The sequence below is a fragment of the Panthera tigris genome, chromosome C2 (genome assembly GCF_018350195.1).
Source record: "Panthera tigris isolate Pti1 chromosome C2, P.tigris_Pti1_mat1.1, whole genome shotgun sequence".
NCBI lineage: Eukaryota > Metazoa > Chordata > Mammalia > Carnivora > Felidae > Panthera > Panthera tigris.
Genome location: NC_056668.1, coordinates 14,513,169 through 14,537,445, shown reverse-complemented (window position 1 = coordinate 14,537,445; position 24,277 = coordinate 14,513,169). Strand labels below are relative to the sequence as shown.

Here is a 24,277-nt window from a genome sequence, read left to right as displayed (position 1 = left end):
CAGGCTCTGAGCTGTCAGCACAGAGCCCGACACGGGGCTTGAACTCAGACTGTGAGATCATGACCTGAGCCGAAGTTGGACGCCCAACTGACTGAGCCACCCAGGCCCCTGAGACACTGTTTTTATATTACCAGATCCCTGAGTAATTGCTAATAATCATAGATGTAACCAGAATATTCTACCTCATACTCTGGAAAATAATTTGAAAGAAAACGCCATTGTTGTTGAAAACTCCCAAGAACCATCACGGTAAAATCTACCAACTTGTAACAACAATAACAACAGCAAAGTGGTGTAGAGTTGGATACTTAGATCTATGGGGACAGAGAATAAGTGAACAGAAACTGATGACGTCTGCTTGCTACAGCCCCTTTCCCTGCCTTTGTTCTAGTTACACGGTCCAGCCCAATTGTTTGCCTCTGTGGCTCTTTACTACACATAAACTCTATATTTGATGTTTGCTCATCTTTAATGTCTGCTCATTCTTTAATATGTGTATATATATGTGTGTGTATATATATACACACACACACATATATTTGTTTAATTTTATTAAATAAATTTAATTTATTATTTAATAAATTTTATTAAAATTCTATTCTACATGTATTTAACATTATTAAAATAAATATATATATTTACTTAATGTATATAATAAAATATATTTATTTATTTATATGAGAGAAAGAGAGAGCAGGGGAGAGTGGCAGAGGGAGAGAGAGAATCTCAAACAGGCTCTGCACTGAGCGTGGACACAGAACTAGATCCCACGACCCTGGAATCATGACCTGAGCCAAATTCAAGAGTAGGACGCTCAACTGACTGAACCGCCCAGGTGCCCTGTATCTGCTCACTCTTTCCTGGCCACCACCCTGCCCCCTCTGCTGAAGTTCTAGGTGAGTGGTCACCGATGCCGTACTAATCATCCAACTCAGTAGTTTCTTCTCATTCCCTAAATGTCCCTGCCCTTTCTGAACTGCATGCCTTGGGGCCATTTTATCACTCTCTACTTGAAACTCTCTTCAACTTCGAACTGTTTGTGAGAATGTTTATCTGATTCTGCACCACCTTGGATTTTTCATCGTGCATCTCGCCTTAGGCCCCATTTCTTTTTATCCAGTCCTCAGATGTGGGCACCCTTCAGGGTAGAGTAACCAAGCCCTCTTGTTTATGCTCCATAATCCCTCCCAGGATGACTGCATCTACTTTCATATTTTTCACTACCAATTTTGCAGATAATTTTAAAACATGAATTTGAAATTGTACCTATTCTTCCAGAGAGTCCTGAATGGCAACTCATCCCAGGTCTCTCTTACCATACATATCAACCATCAATATTTCCAGTGTAGCTTGTTAAAATTTGACCTCATGGTTATATCTCCTTATTGCTTTTAATATAAACCATTATTTCAATCACCATGACTCAAAATCTTGGTGTTGGTTTTATTTTTATCTTTCTCTTAACCGACATGACCAATAAGATTAACCTATACCTCTAGAATGTTCCACATCGCTGCTGTTTCTTTCCACTTCCACACTCCTATTTTACTGTCTTGTGCAGGCCTTTGTGACCCCCCTGTGAAGTAACATTGCAACAAATTTCCCATATCTGATTTCTTTCCATACAAATCTAGTCTTTGCTTTGGATAAAACAATTGGATCGATAAAACAGAATTGAATACTAAAACAGAGTTGTCTTCTTAAAACAGTTTAGATAATATAATTTCTCCTGTTAAAGACATTCAGTGGTTTGCCAATGAGGATAACGGTGGTCCCAGTGCTGGGACATAGGACACCTACTTCACCCCAGAAGCCCAAACATTGTGGGCTAAATTGGACCTGCTTCACTTATTCAGTCGGCTATTCGGCCATTCAGTTATTGAGAACCCCTGCATACCAATGACTGCTCTCTGTTTTGTTCCACTGACATGTATTGATTGCGCCCGTATTTCTTCTTCTTCTTTTTTTTAACCTGCACAAGCTTCAAGATCTTAAAATAGAGAGGTTAAAAGGTAACTTGCTACTCCATTTTTTCTTTTTCTTTTAATCTTGTAAGGCACATCCTGGCTCCAACAGGGCAACAACCTCCTGAAGGAAACCTAGATACGTTCCTTTCCACCCTGGGGTAGGTCCTCTGCTTGCCTGCAGTTCACCACTTCTTTTGAAACTGACCACTATCGTGATTAGAATTTTTCAGTGAACTTGCACTACTTTCTGTCTTAAGGTTCAAAAGGTATGAAATAGTTCTTGAACACTAGTTTCCATTAAAAGTGAACAAAGATTCTGAGAGGGCTCTAAGTTTTAAAAAAAATACAAAAGGTCGTGTTCCCTTGTGAAAGAAGGCTATTTCAACATATTGAATACGCTAAGTGTATCTGTGTGAAAACCTAACGTAACAATCCATTTTTAACTTTTTGAGAAACTTCACGCTGTTTTCCAGAGTGGCTGCACCATTTTGTATTCCCACCAACAAAGAGTGCAAGAGGGTTCCTCTTTCCTCACATCCTCGCCAATACCTGTTATTTCTTGTGTTGCTAAATTTAGCCATTCTGACAGGTGTGAGGCAGTATCTCATCATGGTTTTGATTTGTATTTCCCACTATGAGTGATTTTGAGCATCGTTTCATGTGTGCACTCAGATACTAGAATTTAAATAAAAAATTTGAAAAGAAAACAAAAACAAAAGCAAATGCAACCTAAGGTAGTGTTTGAAATGCAATGTCCTGAGTCCTTCCGGGTAGCTCTTATACTCATTTACATAAACTGCTGGGCTCTCACTGCTGTGTGACTAGAGTCTGTTCTTTGCATGAAGCATCTTACCTAATTCTTACAACTCTTTGTGGTAGGTACCCCAAGTCAGAGAAAATCAGTAACATGCCCAAGGATACATGCCTAATGACTTTTAAAGCCAGGACTTAGGTCTGTCTGATTTTCATTCGGTACTGTTCTTTCACAGAAGAATCTTCAATATAGTCCCAACCTGCTTTTGCAGATTCATTTCTTACCACACTCCCAGTTGTTCATTAATGTCCTATCAACGCCGTGCTTTGATACACCTTTGTTTTTGTTTGGGATATTGCTCTGTTTTTATATGTTGAAATGCTGGACATTCAGCCTGTTCACACTTTCACCCTCTCTGAGGAATCCCTCTGCTTGATAACATGGTACTTACCATTTTTCTCTGGTATCATGACCACTCATGCATGTTTATTTCCTACCGTTTGAGTATTACCTTCATTAAAAATCTAATACAACATCCAGCCTAGTTTATTTTTAATCATATACTAGATATTCCATTAGTTTTTATTGCATCGTACTTACAATTAGAAAAGGCTTCCCGGTCAAACAATGTTTTAGACACTGATGCCTATAATATTACTCTCATTGTCAACTTTCTAACCATTAACAGGTATGGAAATACTCTGACATAGTAATCATTTTCTTTGTCATCTAATACTTCTCTAAGAGATAGTAGATGATGTTCTGGTGAGGCCAGGATGGACATCACATGGGAGTACCTACTTAGTTCGTAACAGATGTTCCATAAAATGTGAATTATTGCATAAGGAAATAAATATCATAACTTCATGTGTAAGCATCGCTAGTCCAGCATTGATAGCGGGGTCAAAAAGAACTTAGGCCTTTATCCAATTCTCTCACCCTTTCACTAAAGGAATAGGGATATGGTATATTCACGGCGGTGACTTTCTGAAAACTCAACAATTGGCTTTCCCTTATGAAAACCATGTTGCTAAGCAACCCCTGTGCATTGGTATATTTCTTTCCCAAACCTTCTACCATGAGAACCGTCTGGAATTTTTTCACTTGTAATTATCACAGTCTCTTGAGAAATAAGCCACAATCCAGCCACTAAGCCTTGCTTTGTAGTTTGCATTGAATTTAACAGATGAGTGTTCCACCTGACTTCTGAAAACAGAGGTCACTGCCAGCAGACATTTCCAGAATGCAAATGGAGTATGATTGATGGCATGCCTCAGAAACTACGTCAGTTACTGCTCTCCATTATGTTCCCTAATTCTGATCTGTATGAGGTACTTGCCTTACAAAGGCTGTGCTCGGCACCGCACCTAGGAAATCATGTTTTCTGGTATTGAGCCATAACCTCTGTTTCCTTCAGGTTCAAGTGTTAAAAAAAACAACTGATTGACAAAGCCCTTTCTCTAGAATACTAGTGTCCAACACACTAAAACTCTGAAAACTTTCTTCAAGAAAGTATAAGTTTTTGTATTCACTTTTACATTTGCCATGTGTCTTGAAATTATAATAAACTATATATATATTATGACATATATAAACCATATATAGTAATAAACTATATATATTATATATAAATGTATATATATAGCTTTATATATAAACTAAATATATATAGCAATAAATTATATATATACATATAGTTTGAAACTCTATATTCTTTAATAACTAAAAAGAAAGGACTTTCACTAATGAATAATTTTTATTTTAGAGCCATTAAACAACATTCTAGGACATTTTTCTTATCCTAATCTGGCATAGATTTTTAATGAGAATTGTTCTAAATCCAAAAGATCCTCAGCAAGCTATCATTGGAGTACAACCACCTAAAGGAGAAGTTATGGAAAACTAGGTCGTGCCCATCCTAATTTGCACCAGTTTCTACCTCAACAGAAATGTCAGGCTTCATAGAGCAAAGAATTCAAACTTGGAAAGAAAGAATTGAGAGTTTGAAAAGTTTTATTCCAATCTTAAAATGGCTCTCCGTTGGCCTATAAATGATACTTAAAGTAGAAACTGGCAGCCTACATCAGGTCGTTGGGCTCCAGAATAATATCAGAAAAGACAAGGATAAGTCTTGAAAACTATCCATATGATCAATGAGATGGCGAGGGAACGAAAGAGTGAATGAAAGATCTCTGAAAACTTAGAAATCTCCAAAGCGGTGAGAAAACAGGGAACAATTGTCATACGCCCCCTGGTGTACGAAGGCACCACTGCAGCCATTTCGTCTTCCTCAACAAAAAAGGACGTTACAAACATCTGTATCAGGGGTTTCTACAGAATCTTGAATTGTGAGAAAATCGTACAGACTCGTGATTGTTTTTAAATTTTAAAATGTTGTTTTCTTTATAACCCTATCTACTCAGCACCTCATTTACATTACCTCTGCTGTTCAAATCATCTGCCCTCTAGTAAAGTCCAATCACCTTTAGCATAAAAAAGTTAGACTTTGTGTGTTAAGAGATATTTTGAATTAGGAAAATGTTCTGTGAAGGAGAGACTCCTTCCTTTTTTCAGAATTTTCCATCCCTCTGGGTTATCCTTTTAAATTTCGTCCTTCCAAGCACCTAGCCTATCTCCCATGAAATGTCTTGTTTTCCTGGAGCACTTTTGAAAATGTTTATCTTTCTTAAAAGGTATCAGATAGAGTTTGAGGTGTCATATATTCCATGGTGAAAGGGGCAAGGACAAGAGGAGAATGAGGAAAGATTGGCATCGACTACTCTTCCTTTACCATGTCCCATTAGACTGAGTCCCATTGTTGTGGTCTTAGCCTAGAGAATTTTCTTCAAATAAAGTGACCTTTCTGTCCATTCTCTACTTAGGATTATGGCTTTTGTTCAACAGCCCTACACAAAGTATTACTGATATCTATTCCAATTAATCTAAAATTACGTATGGTAAAAAAAAAAAAAGGAAATAAAAAGAATGCTATGGAGAGCTGATTACAGTCGGCCTCTGCTGCTAGAGTCTCCTTGATTTTATCTAGATACGCTCCAATCAAAAACTTGTGATCTTAAACAAGACCCATTTTGTCCCTTTGTTTTTATTCTGGTTTCTAAAACTCTATTATGTTTCACCAATTTACGATCAATCTAAATTGACCAGGGATGACTACCTGTCAATCTGCCATCTGTCATTTGTCCACATTGAAAGTTTATTTCAATACCACTACTCATGTGCGCTCTCTGACAACAGCAGGGTGTAGTAAAAAGAACAAACATGGGTTTTGGATCCAAATTCAAATCCTAGCGTTATCACCTACTAGCTGTGTGGTCTTGAGTAAGTCACTTAAACTCTCCGATTCAATTTCTTTATCCTTGCATTTGGGGATTATAATGTTTCCAGAGTTTATGTAAGGTATTCAACATTCCTGGTTTAAATTAGGTAGTGAATAAGAGAAGGCTATACTATTTTGGTATATTATATATCTATTATTATGCTTACAAATTCTGAGGTTCTTAGTATCTTTAATGTTAGCTGATCTCATTTCTCTTTTCTGCAACCACTTTTCTCCTTATTAATGTTCTTGTTTAAGGCCAGTGCTTTATAAAGCCACCCATGGAAACTTTAGCCGAAATAGAAGCAACAATATCTGCACTCCCATGTTCACTGAGCATTATTCACAATAGAAAGACACACAGGCAAACTACGAGTTCACCAATAGACAAATGGATTTAAAATGTGGTATACACAGACAATGGAATATTATTCATCCTTAGAGAGGAAGGAAACGCTGCCATTTGTGACAAGACGAATGAACCTGGAGGACATTATGCTAAGTGAAATAAACCAGATACAGAAGGACAAACACTACTTGATACACTTGTGTGAAGACTCTGGCCCAGTAAATACCATAGAAGCAAAGAGAGAATGGTCATTGCCAGGGATCGTGGAAAGGGGGAAATGAAGAGGTATTAGTCAAAGGGTACAAAGTCGTGGCTATGTAATACGACAATCCCTGAGATCTATTGTATGTCGTAGTGCCTGTAGACAACAATGCTGTACTGGCCCATTTAAAATTTTGCTAACAGGACAGATTCTATGCTAAGTGTTTTCATGACTATCATCAGCATTATCATCATCACCATCATCATCATCATCAAGAGGATGGGAGGAAGCTTTTGGAGGTTATGGATATGTTTATGGCATAGATTGTGGTGTTGGTTTAGAGATATGTGATCTCCAAACTTATCAAGTTGTATGCATTAAATATATACAGCTTTTTGCATGTCATTCATATCTCAATAAAGTAAGTTTGGGAAAAAAGTAAAAGAAAGAAGTAGCAAAGCAGGGAAGAATTGCACCAAGTAAGGACAGACAGAGATATATAACATTTTTCTTAGGTCTAGAAATGTACACAAATTTTCAAGTGCCAGTCATAGTACCTAGCAGTTTCAGAAGAACATTGTTTGTATAAACAGGAGTTTATTAAACTTACCAGAAGCAGTTTTTTAATCACTAGAGGAAAGATAAATGTTATGATTAATTTCCAGGGAGCAATCAAGTATATATGAGAAACTAACACACTCCTTCCGACTATGATACATTTCCCAACCTTTGTATAACAAGACTAAAAGCAATTTAGCAAAACATTTCTATTTTCTCTGCACTTCTCATTTTGATTTCTGAAGACTCAATTCTCTTCCTTCATAAGCTTTAAAAAAAGACATAGAAGGGGACGCATCTAAAATTATGTCTTCATAATTTCAGTGACACTAGCTGATGAACACTCAAGCCGAAACAATCAACTTTAGTACTTTATCAACTCATATAAAAAGTACTTTTTTTTCTGTTCTTAGCTTGGAGTCTCAAAAAAACTTTCAGCCATCCAAAATACTCCTAATATTGATTCAGGTGAAGATTAATACAAATTTCCCAGTTAAGTAGTCTGCCGGGGATGGTCCTCACATATAGGGAGTTCAAAATCAAATATAAACATACAGATGTATGCAAATGCAAACACATAATTGATATTTACCAAAGAGGGAGTTATTTTTGATCCTTGTAGTTTCTGCCTAATCTGTCAAGAAATGTGTTCGTTGATTTTGTGTATTTTTGTATTGCTTTATTTTAGAGATACACTTTAGGAAGAATTTAAGGAGGCAAATATGTTGGAAAAGAATTCTTTTGTGTCTGTTTCAGTAAAGAAAATGCTTAATGGAAATGTTTAGGGGAAAAAATAGGAAATTTGGACCAAGGTGATAAGATAAAGTGATATAAAGAAGCTATAATGAAGACAAGAATCAGACAAATAAAAGAAAATTGGTGAACCCCAAAGCATTTTGAGAACTGTTGCCTTGTGGTGAAGGGGATACAACCTGATGAGTTTTAGAAGCAAGGGGGCCTTCTGGCTTCCCCTTCCCTGTTGATATATACGATGAGGATGGAATGTTTAGCGAAGAACTGCGTGTTTAAATGGTGGATTTTTTCCAACTACTTATTGAGGTGTAATGAACAAATAAACACTGCATATGTCTAAGGTGTACATCATGATGTTTAGTGTATATACACATTGTGAAATGAATACCATGGCCAAGCTAGCTAACACATGCATCGCCTCACACAGTTACCTTCTTTTTCGTGTGGTGAGAACATTTGAGATTTACTCTCTTAGCAAATTTTAAGTACACAATCAATACATTACTATTAATCATAACCACCATGCTGTACATTAGGTCTCTAGAACTTTCATCTTTTAACGGAAAGTTTGTACTTTTTGACCAACATCTCACCATTTCCCCCAACTCCCAGCCCTTGGTAACCACCCTTTTATTCTGCGTTGCTATAATTTTGATGTTTTTAGATTCCACATATAAGGGAGATCATGTAGCATTTTTCTTTCTTTCTTTCTTTCTTTCTTTCTTTCTTTCTTTCTTTCTCTTTTGTAGCATTTGTCTTTCTGTGTCTGGTTTATTTCACTTAGCATAATGCCCTTAGGTTCATCCATATTGTTGCAAATTATTCAGCATTAAATGGTGGATTTCGTATTAAATCCAAATGAACTGATCTCAGGTGATTAAAGTTGAAGCCAGCCAGACTAAGTGCTGAGCACTATAACTCCAAACTCATCAAAATGCATATGTTCACTTGTTTTATTTTTAGCAATAAACATCAATTTATGAAGCGAAAGAAAATGTCTTGAAAATAAAAATCAGTTAACCCAAGTTATTTCAAGTCATGAATTTCAACACTCACTAGATTCTTCAGTAAACACTGAAGAGCAGTTACGTTTTTACAGCTTTGTCGAAACTTTAGGTAAAGCTGGAAACACATTTTTCTTGAAAGTTGTAGCATTTCCCCTCAGATCTTGAAGGCTACCTCACAGATAGTCAGACAACCAGTTAAGACAGACAATCAACATTTCAGGAAATTCTGTTCAGATAAGATAACAAAAGACCCAAGCATATGGGTTATGTAATAATTTGTGGTAGTAATAAGAATTCTTAGCCATTTGTCCTGAACCACAAGGACGTCTATATTTTTGAAGGTATTTGTCTTTATTTTCTAAATAAGATTTTAAGTATTCGAAAGAAACTCTGCTCCGTAGCAATAGTAGAAACAAGAATCACAGAATGTCAAAATACCTTGGTCATGGAACTAGTACAATACATGTATTTAGAGATGTGAAGATTGGGGTTCGCTGAAATTGGGGTTGGCTTATACAGGTGTAAGCATGATGTATAAATTATGTATGATGCTTATATTGGGCCATTCTTTGTAATAAAAGTTAAAAAAGGTAACTCCACAGATAAAGTCACACTTAAAGTTACCATGGACTATTTATTGCTGTTTCTAAATGGGAAACATGTTAAGAGTTCAAAGTTATTATATCAGCTACATCATTTCAATTGGCTTTGGAAAACACTGGTGTCTACCTACTCATTTTAATCAGATGTCTATGGGAACAACATATATTATCTCTAAAAATAAGAAATCATTGCTCATTTAGAAGATCCAGTCGACACTGAAAAAGCATGATGCTCAGAAATCACTGTTTTTTATGACAATAATAAGTAGATTCAGATTGAAAGTACAAAGAGAAAAATAATGCCTTACCCAGTCATTGTGAAAGATAAAAACTGGATATCTTTGGGGTCAAAGTTTGCAAACATTACAAAGTTACTGCACAAATGCAACCACAAAGTCAAGTCAGCTGTGGGTGAAGCCAGCTTTCTCAACTGAAGAATTGGTACAATAAAATGGGTCAAGTAGGTCGTAGGCAACGCCATGATGTTCTTTGCTATTAAATTTTCTTTGCGATTAGGGTGCCATATCTTATAAATCTTTTGTCATACAGGCCTTTTTTTCTCCCAGAGACTAAATGTTTAATGCATCGAAAATACTAAAGAAAGATAAGAAATAAATAACAGTATTGTTCCACATGTTGCAAAACCAGCTTGCTTGATTGTTTCCTTGGACTGATTTGTTTTAACTGGTATTGACTTGGTTTTTCATAATGTCATGCTTTAAAGATCTTGGTCTACAAATGATCAAAATAGGTCCCAGTGATGGGACAAAGATGGCGTTAACTCAATGAATACAGAATGTTAGCACCAAGGTTAATGAGTGCTGAATTGATCACTAAGAACATATACCCGCCATGACCAGACAGAGGCCAGAATATTATTTTTACCTCGTCTTCCAAAGTCTTCATCTCCACCATCAAAATGAGAGTGGCGACCAAAACCGTGAGGTCACAATAGCCATTGCAAAATTTCTGGATTTTCATTGACCTCAGTTTACTCTCTATTACAGGAATGAATTCAGTTGGGTAGTAAAAGCTGAGTTACTTGAGCTTAAATGTCACTCTCTGCACAGGGGCTTTACAAATCCTCAGAAGTGAAGCTGGGAAAGTCTGTAGACTTCAAAGTTGAAAAGGCATCTGAAACCCCCCCAAACCCTTTAATATTACCTTGATTCCAGCAAGGGAGGGCCTCCTACATGTTACCATGCTTTTAGGATTCCTTTAATCAACTTTGTGCCTATTAGAGGTAATTTTTCCATCCTCAAAGCCTTAGCTTGTATCCTACCTTGGTTGAGATTCCCATAAACTCACTCCATGACATAAGGTGATACTCCAACTGTGTTTCAAAAGATTATTTTGGTTCACTAATTATATATGACTGCTTCGGGCACTCTCTGTAAGAACATATATTGTGTAAATGTCATGAGCTGTCCACCATTCTTTAAAACAAGCATCTATTGAAGGGTTAACGACTTCACCTGAGAACCTGAGACAGACACATCTGTCACCTGGGTAATAGTGATGGTAAGAATATTAAGTGTTTATTCATGCTTAATTTGTGCCAGGAACTTTAGATGTACTAATTCATTTAATACAATCATTCTGTGATATAGATGCTGTTCTTGCTCTCAGTTCACAGATGGTATGGAGAATTTAAGTAATAACATGCCCCAAAGCATCACAGCTATTCAGCACACAGGTTGGATATAAACTTAGCTGAGCCTTAGACCCAAGAGCCTATGTCTTTTCTATTAGCCCATACTGCTGAATTAGAGAGCTCTCCAGAAAAGGAGTAAGATAGACACTTGATGGTGTTATCTACAACACATTTAGATCAATAAAAACTTGGGTCATAATTTTTGTAGAGATAATTGATCTTTGCTGACCCCTTACCCTTTTGGTATCTGCCCCTTACCCTTGTCACATCTATTCTTAGAGCTCACTCACCACGTGCTCCCTAGGTTCTAGGTCTTTCGCTGTGTCATTCCACGTGAGCCTGTCCTCTTGACACCACATCTCTTGCTACAGATTTGTCTCTTCATTTTATCCTTTTCTTCTTTGCTTTTCCTCCCAAGGTTGTTGCGTGCAGTGTTCCAGGGACAGGTTGAGAGCAACGTACAGTCTGTCTCCCTCTCAACCCCAGGAAATGAATTGACAGGTTTTTTTTTTAAGTTTATTTATTTATTTTAAGAGAGAGAGAGAGAGAGAGAGAATGGAGAATGTGGGAGCAGGGTAGGGGCAGAGACAGAGAGGGAGAGAGAGAATCCCAAGCAGGCTCCATGCTGTCAGCCCAGAGCTCAGTCCCAAGAACTGTGAGATCATGACCTGAGCTGAAATCTAGAGGCACTAGAGGCACGGAGCCACCGAGGCACCCCTGAATTTACAGTTCTAACTATGATCACATATCATAACCTTAAGTGCTGAGTGGCAATTTGATTTGATTTAGGGGAGTTTTCATCAACTATAGAAAACTGGAGGAATGTTTTGGAAGGTGTATCAGAGTCTGCAGATAAAATGAACCAATATTGTGTGTGTGTGTGTGTGTGTGTGCATGCACTATTTTAGTATGTATATCTATTCTTGTATATAGTACATACTACTACTGTATATTGTATATACTGTCGTAAAAAATATACATGGATATATATACACATATATATCCATATGTATATGGATATCCATATATATATATATAGAGAGAGAGAGAGAGAGAGAGAGAAAGAGAGAGAGTATGTGTGTGTGTGTGATGTCATATAATTAGATGAAGAGATTTACTTTAAGGAACTGGTTTACATGATTGTGGGGGTTGGCAAATCAGAAAGGGGAAGGAATGGCCTGCAGACTGGAAATTCAGGCAGGAGTTGAGACTGCTGTCTTGAGGCAGAATTCCTTCTTTGGGAAACCTCAATTTTTTTTTTCTTTTAAGGCTTCTAATTGATTAGATTAGATTCACCTCATTATGCAGGGTACTTTCTTTTACTTAAAGTCAACTGATTATAGATGCTAACCACATCTTCAAAATACTGTCAAAGTAAACCTGACAGTTGTTTGTTTTTTTTTTTCTTTTTGTAAGGCGAGTACCTAACTTCAGCTTTGATTGCCACACTTCAAAGAGGCATCCACTTCAAAGATGCTTATCCTGAATAAACACATTGCCAGCCACACACCAAACAAAAAGCCAGGCTACCTTCCTACACTGAGGCTTCTTGGTTTTAGAGATCTTAGTTGATCTCAATAACTGACCATTTTGGCCATTGTTTTTCTTCCTAGCTTTGTATTCCCTCTCTTGTGTTTTAAGTGTATCAACAGTGATCTGTAAAACCTGAGGCTCTCACCCTTGACCCCAATAAAAGCAGAACCCCAGGCCCATGCACTGTCTCTCTCCCTCTCTCTACCTATGACCTTGCTGTGTGGTTCCAGGTGTGTTGTGTAATTTATAGGTCTTATACGTAACAAACCTTTAGTTTTTCGAAGTTTCATGATGGTTATTGCTGAAGGCATCTTACAGTCTTAATAAGAACCACAAAGTCTGGTCCGGTCACAACAGTGGTTTTTGGTAGGCTGAGACCACACAACATGCAGTAACACCTAGATCAATGTTTGATAAATCACTGAGTACCATAGCCCATCCAAGCTGACCCATATAACAAACTATAACAGGAGGTCCGATTGAGGGATTGAATAGCTTACTTAGCGAAGAGGACCATGTACTTATTTTCTGGGCTGAATCTGGTATGAAGGAAACCATGCAGATTCGTTTTAGCTCTATGTCACCGACATTACTTTTTTGGGAGGGAGAGAGGGCTACTCAGTATTTCCGCTTTGTTCTGGAAGAAGGAAGTATTGCAATTCCCAATACAGATCCAAGGAAGACTAGACAGTTCCTTTTATTATTTCTAGTAGTGATGTCTTGGATGCATGAATTAAGAACTAGGATGTCACCTGGTCCTCGATCTTTGACAAAGTGATGCAAAGACAAAAGAATAATTCAGAATTTATCCAGAGTTGTGGTGTTGAGTAGTGGCTAAAAAGCAACTGTGGCTGAAATGGCTAAAAATGATATCATAACAAAGCCATTGCTACAGTGTGGGCTTGGTTGCTATTCCAGCAGTCTTTACAACCCTGGGTCCTACACAGCTTGTCAGCCCCATCTCCCAGTGTACCAATAGGTTCTTTGAGTTACCCACATTCTCAATAAGTTTCTTTGTTTTTAAGTGATTTCCATCTCTTTCAATGAAGAACAATGTCAGATAAATCGTCTTTCTCTTCATAGTCTTCACTTCCTGAAGAAAAGCACACAATGAAGACCATGATATTTTAGTACCTATCTTTCCTTTAACTACTTCCTTGCTAATTAAGTAGAGCTATCCTAGGATCTCTAAACAGAACCTTGGAGTAGACAGGGAAGGAGAACTTGGCTTTTGGCCTCTTCATGTAGTACAAATGACTACTGGGATGGGGGTTCTAATAATTTATTGCACTTGCCTTGTGCGTTTACTATCTGCCCTGGAGCAATCTGGTGTTCCATACGGGATGTTTAAGATTTTTTAGCAAACTATTTCCGTTATCATTTCAATATAAAAATATAACATGAAAGAAATTCAACTTTCAACAAGATCATATCAGGTTTAATAGCCATTTAGTATTACATCCAGGAGTGAAATAAGAAAGTAAGACATTTCACTGTATGAATCTGTAACAAATTTCAACGTAAAGGCAGTAAAGCTGAGTAAATCCAGATTTCAATGAAGAAGCTCACTACTGAGAGGAGGAGAAAAATAATCAAACGTCACATTGTATAATAAAGTTTGTTGTGGAAAAAAGAAAATATGTGAAAGAAATATAGTTGAGGATAGGCTCTTTTTTCCTTTTCTGGACCATGATGTAAACGTGATTTTTATATATAGTCCTTATAGGACTAGAGGTGTTTCTATGGAATGAAATTCAGGAAAAAAAAAAGGTATTGTAAGGAGATAAAAGTATTAAGGTAATAATAATAGCTATAGTTAATGTCTGTTGTTTAGTCCGTGTCTGGCCTTTCCTTTATGCTTTACCAACCTTAGCTCATTTAATCCTCTCCACATTACAGGAGAAACAGTGAAATCATGCCCAATATGCAGATAACAAAAGTGAGACTTAATGAAGTAAAATCAATTGCCCAAGGTCTTGGAATCAATCAACATTGATATTGCAGACAAAGGAATCTGACTTCAAACTTTGTGTTTGAATAACATATGGTCATCCTAAGATGACCACGAAGAAAATGGCACCTTAAGATGTGAATGGGGTAAATGATGAATTAGGAAGACTTGGGTTCACCAACCGTGAGATCATGACCTGAGCCGAAACCAAGAGTCAGACGCTTAACCGGCTGAACCACCCAGGTGCCCCTGGAGTAAGAAATTTTGCTTATTCCGTCCATGTCTCAAAAAATGACTCTCCCTCCAATTCTATCTTTTAACATTAATCCTCCTCCCTAAATTATGTGATCTCCATTCACTAGCACACAAGGGGTACCCCTAACACTATCATGTCTTCTTCAAACCCTTTATCTTTAATCGGGATATTTTACCCCTACTTACATTCAGAAGAATGTATGTTCTAACATCTTATTGATATAAGAGATATAAACAAAGCTTCTCCCACCAGAACTACTTACTGACTGCAATTTAGAAATGTGTTTCATGTTCCCGGCTTCCAAGTCTCTAACAATTTAACTAAGAACATCAACATAGCTTTTGCAATGTGCTTCTAAAAGCCATGACATTCAGGAGAATCACTAATTACGTTTGGCCACAAATCAAATTTAATAGCATCTGGACAGTTCAGATCAAAAACCGAAACGACCTTCAAATAAGGGCAACATTTAAATCTGATATGCGTGTTATACAAGGTCATACTTAGTACAGGGTACTGTCTGTCCAGAAGCAATTATGTTGAACAATCACATATTCTGTATTCCAACTAATGTCTCTTTAAAAGCCCTCTGATTTTTTTATATATGTTTATCAGGGCAAACTCTATATATACTTACACCCCTTATAGAGCACATGTAAACGTGCAAACTAGTTTGTATTTTGTTACATTATAGACAATGGAAAACGAAAAATTCAAGTTGTAAATCATATAGGATAATAACTCCAGTTATCATTACTATTAATCTACAAGGATCATTCCACTTTATTTTTGTTAGTGCATAAACTAATTACCTAAAGAATTCTTCTATTTTATCCCGGGGATTTAGAGCACACTAAGCTTTATATATGAGCATACTAAGCTTTATGCATCACTAGCAAGATTAAATGCATGCCGAAGGGATTTGCAAGAGGTCCTTTGAATTGACACTTTCCAGTCTAATAACACTTGGACATTCACTCTGGTTCTCCTGTCCTCCTCACAAAAATATTTAAGGTAAATTCTGTGTAAGTCACCAGACCCTGACCCATGAATTCTCCTCTTTCACTTTTTTTTTTTCTCTTACTTCCCTTGTTTGGTTTTCTGATTTAAAATCTAAACTGCAGTGTAGGTAAAAAGGTAACAGTTTTTTTCTGTGGGAAGCTGTTCTTACAGTAATGTATTTCCTTTCAGTTTACAGAAGGATAAAAAGAATTTCTCAAGACAGAAGTCATAGGGGTCCAAGTAGGAGTGTGAGTGAATTCACACATGTCTGGTCATGTCAGACAAACTGGTGAAGCAGGCTATTCCGGCCACTTACAAGTTGGCTCAGAAACCTTCTAGAAGAGAATCCAATCCGTGCTCACTGTTGATGTTCCAAGAGGCTCCTTCCAAAGGGTGAACTGATGGATCAAGCCTGAAAGAAAGTTCCTCATGAGTAATTGAGGAACTTTCTGGGAGAGAATACATCGTGAAGAAAGAAAGAGCCAGGTCGTTTGGCCTTGACTGAGCAAGGCCGCCAGGGTTGCCAGCCAGGAGACCCTGTATTCAGTAAAGCATCCAGTTGTGTGACTCAGTTGCGTACCATTGTTCATTCATGAGAAGATCTATATAATATTAAGAGATTTGTGATAGAGTGTAAAAAGAAAACAGAAAATAACCCCCTACACATTTATTTTCCATCGAACACTGTACCTCTGAGGTCCAGTGCCCCATGGCAATGCCAGGTGGATTGGCCTTATAAGAAACAGTAGCCCTCAGAAGATGCCAACTATAGAAGCATAGTTCCTGCCCGGAAAATGAGTGACACTTTCCACTCTCCTCCACTGCTCAAAAACAAAATTTGTAAGAAAGCAAAGGCATGTCTGGCCAGACTGGTGATGTCAGGAAGATATTCAGCAAGGGAAGAGATGGAAAGGAAGACCATAGAAGATATACAGGGATTAAGGAGTGCACCTATTGTGATGAATCACTAACTTATACACCTGAAACCGATATTATGCTGGATGTTAACTGACTGGAATTTAAATAAAAACTAAAATAAAAGAAGGTTTGAAGGCAGTAAAAATACTCGGTATGATATAATGATGGATTCAGGTCATTGTATATTTGTCCAAACCCATAGAATGTACTATACGAAGAATGAACATTACAATATGAGCTGGGTGATTATAATATGTCAATGTAGGTTTATCAGTTATAACCAAAGTACCACTCTGGTAGGGCATATTGATATTGGGGGATGCTGTGCAGGTGTGGGACCAGAGGCTATGCAGGAAATCTGACTACCTTCATCCTGAGGATGCAGTGAAACTAATAAAAGGCCTTACAAAAGAAAAAGAAAAAGAAAAAGAAAATGTTTAGCTAGTAGCCATTTCACACACAAGAATGCACTTGTTTGTAAATATGAGAACGACACAACCCTTAGTAGTTCCAGGAACACTTAAAGGACTTTTGAGAGGACTGATATATATTAAGAGAACAGACAAGGCAAGTTATTTTTATTAACTGTTCTATTACTCCCTATGTGTTCTCAAGCTTGTATAATGTGGTGAACGAGACATTTTTGCATCATACTGTATCAATAGCCACAGACCTTACTGCTTCACAAGTAGAATCTTTATCCGAGTTGCAAAAGAAGATGTTAAAATAGTAAAATTAAAACATCAGACAAAACCAAAGTATTTATATTCTGAGTAATCATTTTATTAGACAATAGCAAAACGCAAATTTTCTTCAAGATCTTCTAGAAAGATAACATTAAGGCAATCGTGACTAGAAAAGTAAACCAACATGAGGACATCAAACAAGGGGCAGTTTTATATATTGAATATACATTTAAGATGAGGGGTTCTGGAGGGAAAAAGACACCAAATATTTGTAGAAACAGTTTGACCGTTGACACATAGCTATCACTTGGTCCTGGAGGATATAGGACAGATGCTCTGGAAATCAAAGCACAAAAATACGACCAAATAAATTTGGAGGCTTTCCCTTTGCTTCCAATTTCAACAATGTTTTCAGCAGAAGCTAGAGAACCCATATCCGCCATAGCACAGTGGGCGGCAGGAGCCATGTCTGAGGCCTCCCCAGCCCCAGCCACAGCCCAGTCTTCGGAAGCTGCCACATCCCCAGCCAGAGCCCCAGCCCAGGCCACCGAAGCCTCCACAGCCGCAGCCCAGGCCTCCATAGTAGTTGCCGTAGTATCTCATGGTGTTAAGGGTGTTGAGTTGCGTTTGCTATTCAAGGCAAGATCCTGAGTGTGAATGTCGACATCTTTACAAGGAGGCTTATATACTCTGGCCAGTGAACATGACGCTACATGTGCCCCTCCTTTGGTGACATTCCATGAATTACATTTGCCTGAGACAAAGTCTTAATCTATGGTCCCCTGACCACACTCATAAGAATGTCGGAACCTGCTTGGCTAGTAGTTAGGTTGTTCCGGAGTTTGCTGCTATAATTTTCTTAGAATGAATTGCTGTTTCTTCAAAGTATCAACATACCACACCCTGCGTAGAATACTTGATTGCCAGTCACTTAACATCAGTTACATTAAATATTGTTGAATTTTTAATTAAATATCTTCTCATCACAGAGTTGTAGTAATCAGTTTTATAAAAATAGCAAAAAAAATAGTAAAATCAAGACTCCTACATTGATCAATTTCTTCAAAAGTCACACATGTTTTGCATCATGAGGGGCAAATGATGCATCTTTCTTCAGAATATGAAAGAACACATGAAGTCGAGAAAGATTGGGTTCACGGCCGCGTGTACGAGAAAACAATCACAAAAGGTCACGTGATTTCTAGAGTTTTAAAACTTTGGCCCGGTACAGTTAATAGATTTATTTTTGGTTCTATATGCAAGCATACTTGTTTGGGTTTAAAAACACAGCAGAACTGACATCAATACTGGAAAGACTCTCACAGTGATCAAAAATCCATCTTGAGGGGATGCCTTCCCACAGTACTTTTTTTTTTTTTTAATGTCCTGGGCCCTTTCTCCAAGAAAGAAAGACATAGCTATTATAATGCATTTGTCTCTGTCTTCTCTTTGCCTAGTCTGTGTCCATTTTTTGTCTTTAGGCAATTGCTAACTTGTCTTTCCTAAGATACCGACTCGAGCTTTCTAGATATTGATAATGTTGTTAAAACCCCTAAAATCATCTTACATTTTAAAAGGACTTGTATTACCTGGAATATTTAAGAAATTTTCTACATGTATGGCATAATTTTAAAGAAAGACCAAAATTAAGGAAGCATTCTTTGGAGACAGTTGGCCTGATATTCAGAATCCCTCACCTCAGCCCAAAGAGTTAGCTACTAATACCTAAAGCCCTATGTAAATATGTCCATACCTTGACCCTTGGGACTCAAGAAACTTGTTTTATATGGCAATAACCATTTTGCTGAGCCTTTACTGAGATTTATAAGTGATATTTGGATGACACATTTTTGGATGGGATTGTTCATTGACCTGACCTAGTATCTAAACGAAACCTAGCACTCAGGTGGCACTTAACATTTTTTATAAGAGTTATATGACTTTCACTGACATTAAAGCAAAGACCACGCATATCATAACCTGAGCAACTGATTTGCTATTCTAGGAAATATATTAAGGCTGACCCGAGTTGCAACAGGCTTTCTGGTTTCAGAGTGGCATTAAACCCAATATTAGCCTTTAATCTCCGAAACATTCTGACCCAACTGCATTCCATTTGTATTCCTCATTTCAGAAATAAGTCAATTTATAGAATGAATATTTTCATTTTTAATGAATCCTTTAGAAGTATGAATAAATTGCATAACATTAAGGATTCCACAGTCTCCCTCTGTAACTCTGTCACAGAATGTGATGATTATTAAAGAATTAAAAAAAAATTTTAATGCCTAAGACTATCTGTACCTTATAGATGGAAATAATATGGGGCACAAATGCAAAACTTCAGTAATAATAAATACTAAATGTGTTTTCAACATAACTGTGGTATGCATCACTTATAAATGTCCATTCACTGTAAAAAAAAATTGAAAATATGGAATAAATCTGTTTTTCTTCTGTGCATAAGTGAAAATTTTACATTGGAAATTTCTTTAGGGCTTACTATTTTTGTGTCCATTCAGCAGATCAAAGGCAAATGTGGATCATTATTAACTTTTAAAAAAATTTTAACTCATGACCCAAGTTGCTATTCATGTTGATGGATGGAAGACTAAAAAATGTTCTCACATTTCCCCTGGAAGTGAAGAAATCTTTCATTGCAAATTTCAGACATTTTTTTTTCTCACCTCAGATACAGATGCATACAATCTAAGCAGAACAAAATTATGATAATATTGATTATACTAAGAATGTCATCTGCAGCAATAATTGTATTGATTACTGCTTGTCGGTCCCATAGCACCTGTCCCTGGAGATATTAACCAAATGAAAAGGTAATAGAAATTCCGTTCTACTGGGTCCAACTACACAGTGTGATCCTTCGATAGAGTAACTTGGATCTATTCCCCTGGTCAGCCCACTGTGATGCTATATACAGCCCCTAGACAGTATTGACTGAAAGAAGAGGTCATCATGGGTTTTTATGTTTGTTTGCTTTGTTACCTAGAGTTGAATTTTAACATTGCTCATTGTTTAGTTATATTCAAAACCGGATAACTTGCAAATTGACAGGTGCAATTCTCTATATCAGAACAATAAAAATGTTGAAGGAACAGGTGTTAATCTAAGTAAAGGGATCAGTCTCCCTAAAATCAGTTGTGATAATTTAGCTTTTCTTATAACCATCACCAGAATTTTCAAAATGGTTTACTTGACAACATTTGAGGAGAAAATACATAAAGAGAGAAACATCATGGTCCACTAAAACAACTGGGACTACTAAGGACATCAGTGTTCTGACTCTAGCCTTAAGATCCCTTATTCTGAGGTTCCCTGCCTACAAGACTATGGGACAGCAATACAGAGTTTGATATCCCTTTCAGATCTTTAATTCTGTGATTTTGTTTTGTCATTTTTCAAACTACATTGGCCCAGCTTATACCAAGTATCAATAAGTTCATACCATTACCTGAAGTTGCCATTCAGTTTTAGGAAAACAGTTTAAAAATTCTGATATTTTACCTATTTTATTCCTAATTCTTACACAGTAGTTCCCCCTTATTCACAGGGGATATGTTCCAAGATTCTCAATGGATGCCCGAAACTGCAGATAGTAACAACCCCTACAGGTGCTATGTTTTTTCCTACACATGCATCCCTGTGCTAAAGTTTAATTTATAAATTAGGCACAGGAAAGATTAACAGTAACGACTAAAAATTAAATAGAACAACTATAACAATATACTGTAGTAAAAGTTATGTGAATGCAGTCTCTCTCTGAAAATACCTTAGTGTACCCATCCTTCTTGAGATAATACAATGCCTACATGTTGAGATGTCATGAGGTGAGTGATGTAGGCACTGTGACGCAGCGTTAGGCTGCTTTTGGCCTTCTTACAATACACATGAAGGAAGATCATTTACTTCCTGACTGTGGTTGACCACGAGTAACTGAAACCACAGAATATAAAACTACAGATAAGGGGGGTATTACTGTCCTATCAATAAAATGGCCATTTTTAAAGGGATGATGTTTTGCTAAAAATCACTTTGGGACACTTGGGGACACCTGGGTAGCTCAGTTGGTTAAGCGTCACACTTTGGCTCAGGTCATGATCTCATGGTTTGTGGGTTCGAGCCCTGCATCAGTCTCTGTGCTGACAGCTCAAAGCCTGGTGTCTGCTTCAGATTCTGTGTCTCCCTCTCTCTCTGCCTCTCCTCAGCTCATGCTCGCTCTCTCTCTCTCTCTCTCAAAAGTAAATAAACCTTAAAAAAAATTTTAACTCCTCTTTGCATAATTTTCTTTTAAATTATCGAATGGTATGTCTGGTCAGTTGAAGCCACGCAATGTTTTGCTTCATGGTGATGTTTCTGTTTGTATATTGTTCTTACTGGACTACAAACACTTCAGCATAATGATGATGATGATGATAAACACTGTTCCCATAAGAAGACAAGCGAGATGAGGGAGTTGAATGGCCCAAGTTCATGTTTTATTAATCCAGTTTATCAATATCTTTTATATCTGCATTATTTTACATGCATAACAAAATAACTGAAAACAGGCTCTGAATAAAGGAAGATAATATATATCACAAAGATCTACAGAAAAACAGAACTTATTTTCTCTGAAAATTTAGCAATATGGATTATGAGATTTGTGGAAAGAAAGTTTGCTCTGATTGCAGTTTTAATGATTATGGTGTCTAGTAACTGTAAAAAAAAATAGATAGATAGATAGATAGATAGATATACATATATATATATAGCACCGTTTGTTTTTATAAAATAAAATAAAGGGAGACAATATAAGTGAAAGATTAGCTGCAAATTTTGAACTCCATTAAGAAATAGAAACAGATAGAGGTGCCTGGGTGGCTCAGTTGGTTAAGGGTCCGACTTCGGCTCAGGTCATGATCTCACAGTCCGTGAGTTCGAGCCCCACGTCGGGATCTGTGCTGACAGCTCAGAGCCTGGAGCCTGCTTCCGATTCTGTGTCTCCCTCTCTTTCCCTGCCCCTCCCCTGCTCATGCTCTGTCTCTGTCTGTCTCTCAAAAATAAATAAACATTAAAAAAAGAAGACAAAAGTTACACAGATAAATACGAAATATGTAAAATGACTGTGTTCTTTAAATGCAGGTAAATTTAAAACTCTTTTTCATTTTTTGCTGCCAAATTCAATTCTGAAAGTCACATAACTAAAAGAAAGGGAAGGAATAACATACTATTGTTTTGAATTACTATGTCTCAAACTAGAGTTCTTTTCATTCGTTACTGTGTACACATGCATATGTAATTGTGTGTATTGTATTTCTAATTGTAAACAGTAAAACTTACATATAAGTAGGCACACATCATGGAGTTAAACAATGCCCCCCAAAACCATATTTTCTATTTCAAATTAGGTTATTTGCTGGTATTCAGCATACATCATCTGTTAGTTCTCAGTTTCAGGAGGCCAGAGGATATGATGCAGACATCTCTAAGTAATACATTGTCTGAGATTCTTAGATTTCTCTTACTAGAGAAGCCCAGGGTAATCCCAGTGCATTGACTGAAGAATGTGGCAAATACGCTCATGGGAACAGATTTGGGGTTACTACAGCAGTGGTTTAGTAGAAGCTAGAGAATCCATATCCTCCACAGCACGATGGGCAGCCGCAGACATATCCGTGGCCTCCACACCCACAGCCCAGTCTGTGGAAGTTACCACGTCCCCAGCCACAGCCCAGGCCACCATAGTAGCTGCCATAGAAGCTCATGGTGAGAGGGGTGGTGAGTTGGTTTGCCATTCAAAGCAAAATCCTGAGTGTGAATGTCGAACATTCTACAGCTATGTTTATAACCCCCGAGCAGAAAGTGTGATAAAACATGTGGCCATTCTTTTGTATAATTCCAAATTATTCATTCACTTGAGGCAACTCATTAATCTGTTTGCTGCCACAAAGAGAGGTGCACTCTCATTAAAATTTCTGAGCTTACTTAGCTGCCTCGTTAGAACACCCTTGAACTCATTACATTCTTTCTTGTTTAATGAGAAACAAAATCTGTCTTCAAAGTCACAAAACAAAAATTCCCTAAATAGAATTCATTACTAAACATATTGCATCATTCATATTTGATGGTGTTTTCTCATTAACTATTTTCTCATTTCCCGTTTTCGTATCATTCTTTGGATACTTGTATCTTACTGCCATCTAGATTAAAAGACAATGATCACGCTTAAAATTCTTAAATCCATCAAATTCTCCAAATGCCAAATTTATTTCTCAAGTTGAATCCACACACACACATGCACAAACACACACGCACACACACATCAGCTTGCAAAACATCCTTTTTGTTCATCAACGTAGTAAAATTTATTTCAGAAACTGAGGGACCATCTAAGAGACCCAACTCACTTTTATAACCAATCTGTATGCGGTTCAAAAATATTCTCTTTACACATTGCTCATTTTTCCAGATTAGGTTATACCCAAAGTATTAGCTAAAAATGCAGACGATCTTGGCTCTATGCTTTACAATGATCATTTTTGTTCTTTACTTTTCTTTGTAATCCATGTATCAAACCTCTCCTTGAAGCCTCTCCTTAAATCTCATTCTGCATTCATCCCCAATTCATACTTGCCCCATCTAGGTCTTTGGTTCTTATCCATTTTTTCCACTCAGTATTTCATCCCTCTACCCATAATCCATCACAATATTTTTGTCCTTAAATTTTCTGTACCAATTCTGGGTATCCCGC

General features: G+C 37.1%; 1 protein-coding gene across 1 annotated transcript; it reads right to left on the bottom strand.

The window, feature by feature from the left end:
• Positions 1–17,940: 17,940 nt before the first annotated feature.
• Positions 17,941–18,132, bottom strand: LOC107180888 (keratin-associated protein 19-4-like). The gene has a single exon (XM_015543474.2). The coding sequence runs from the start codon at positions 18,130–18,132 to the stop codon at positions 17,941–17,943; it is 192 nt and encodes a 63-aa protein (XP_015398960.1).
• Positions 18,133–24,277: the final 6,145 nt, after the last annotated feature.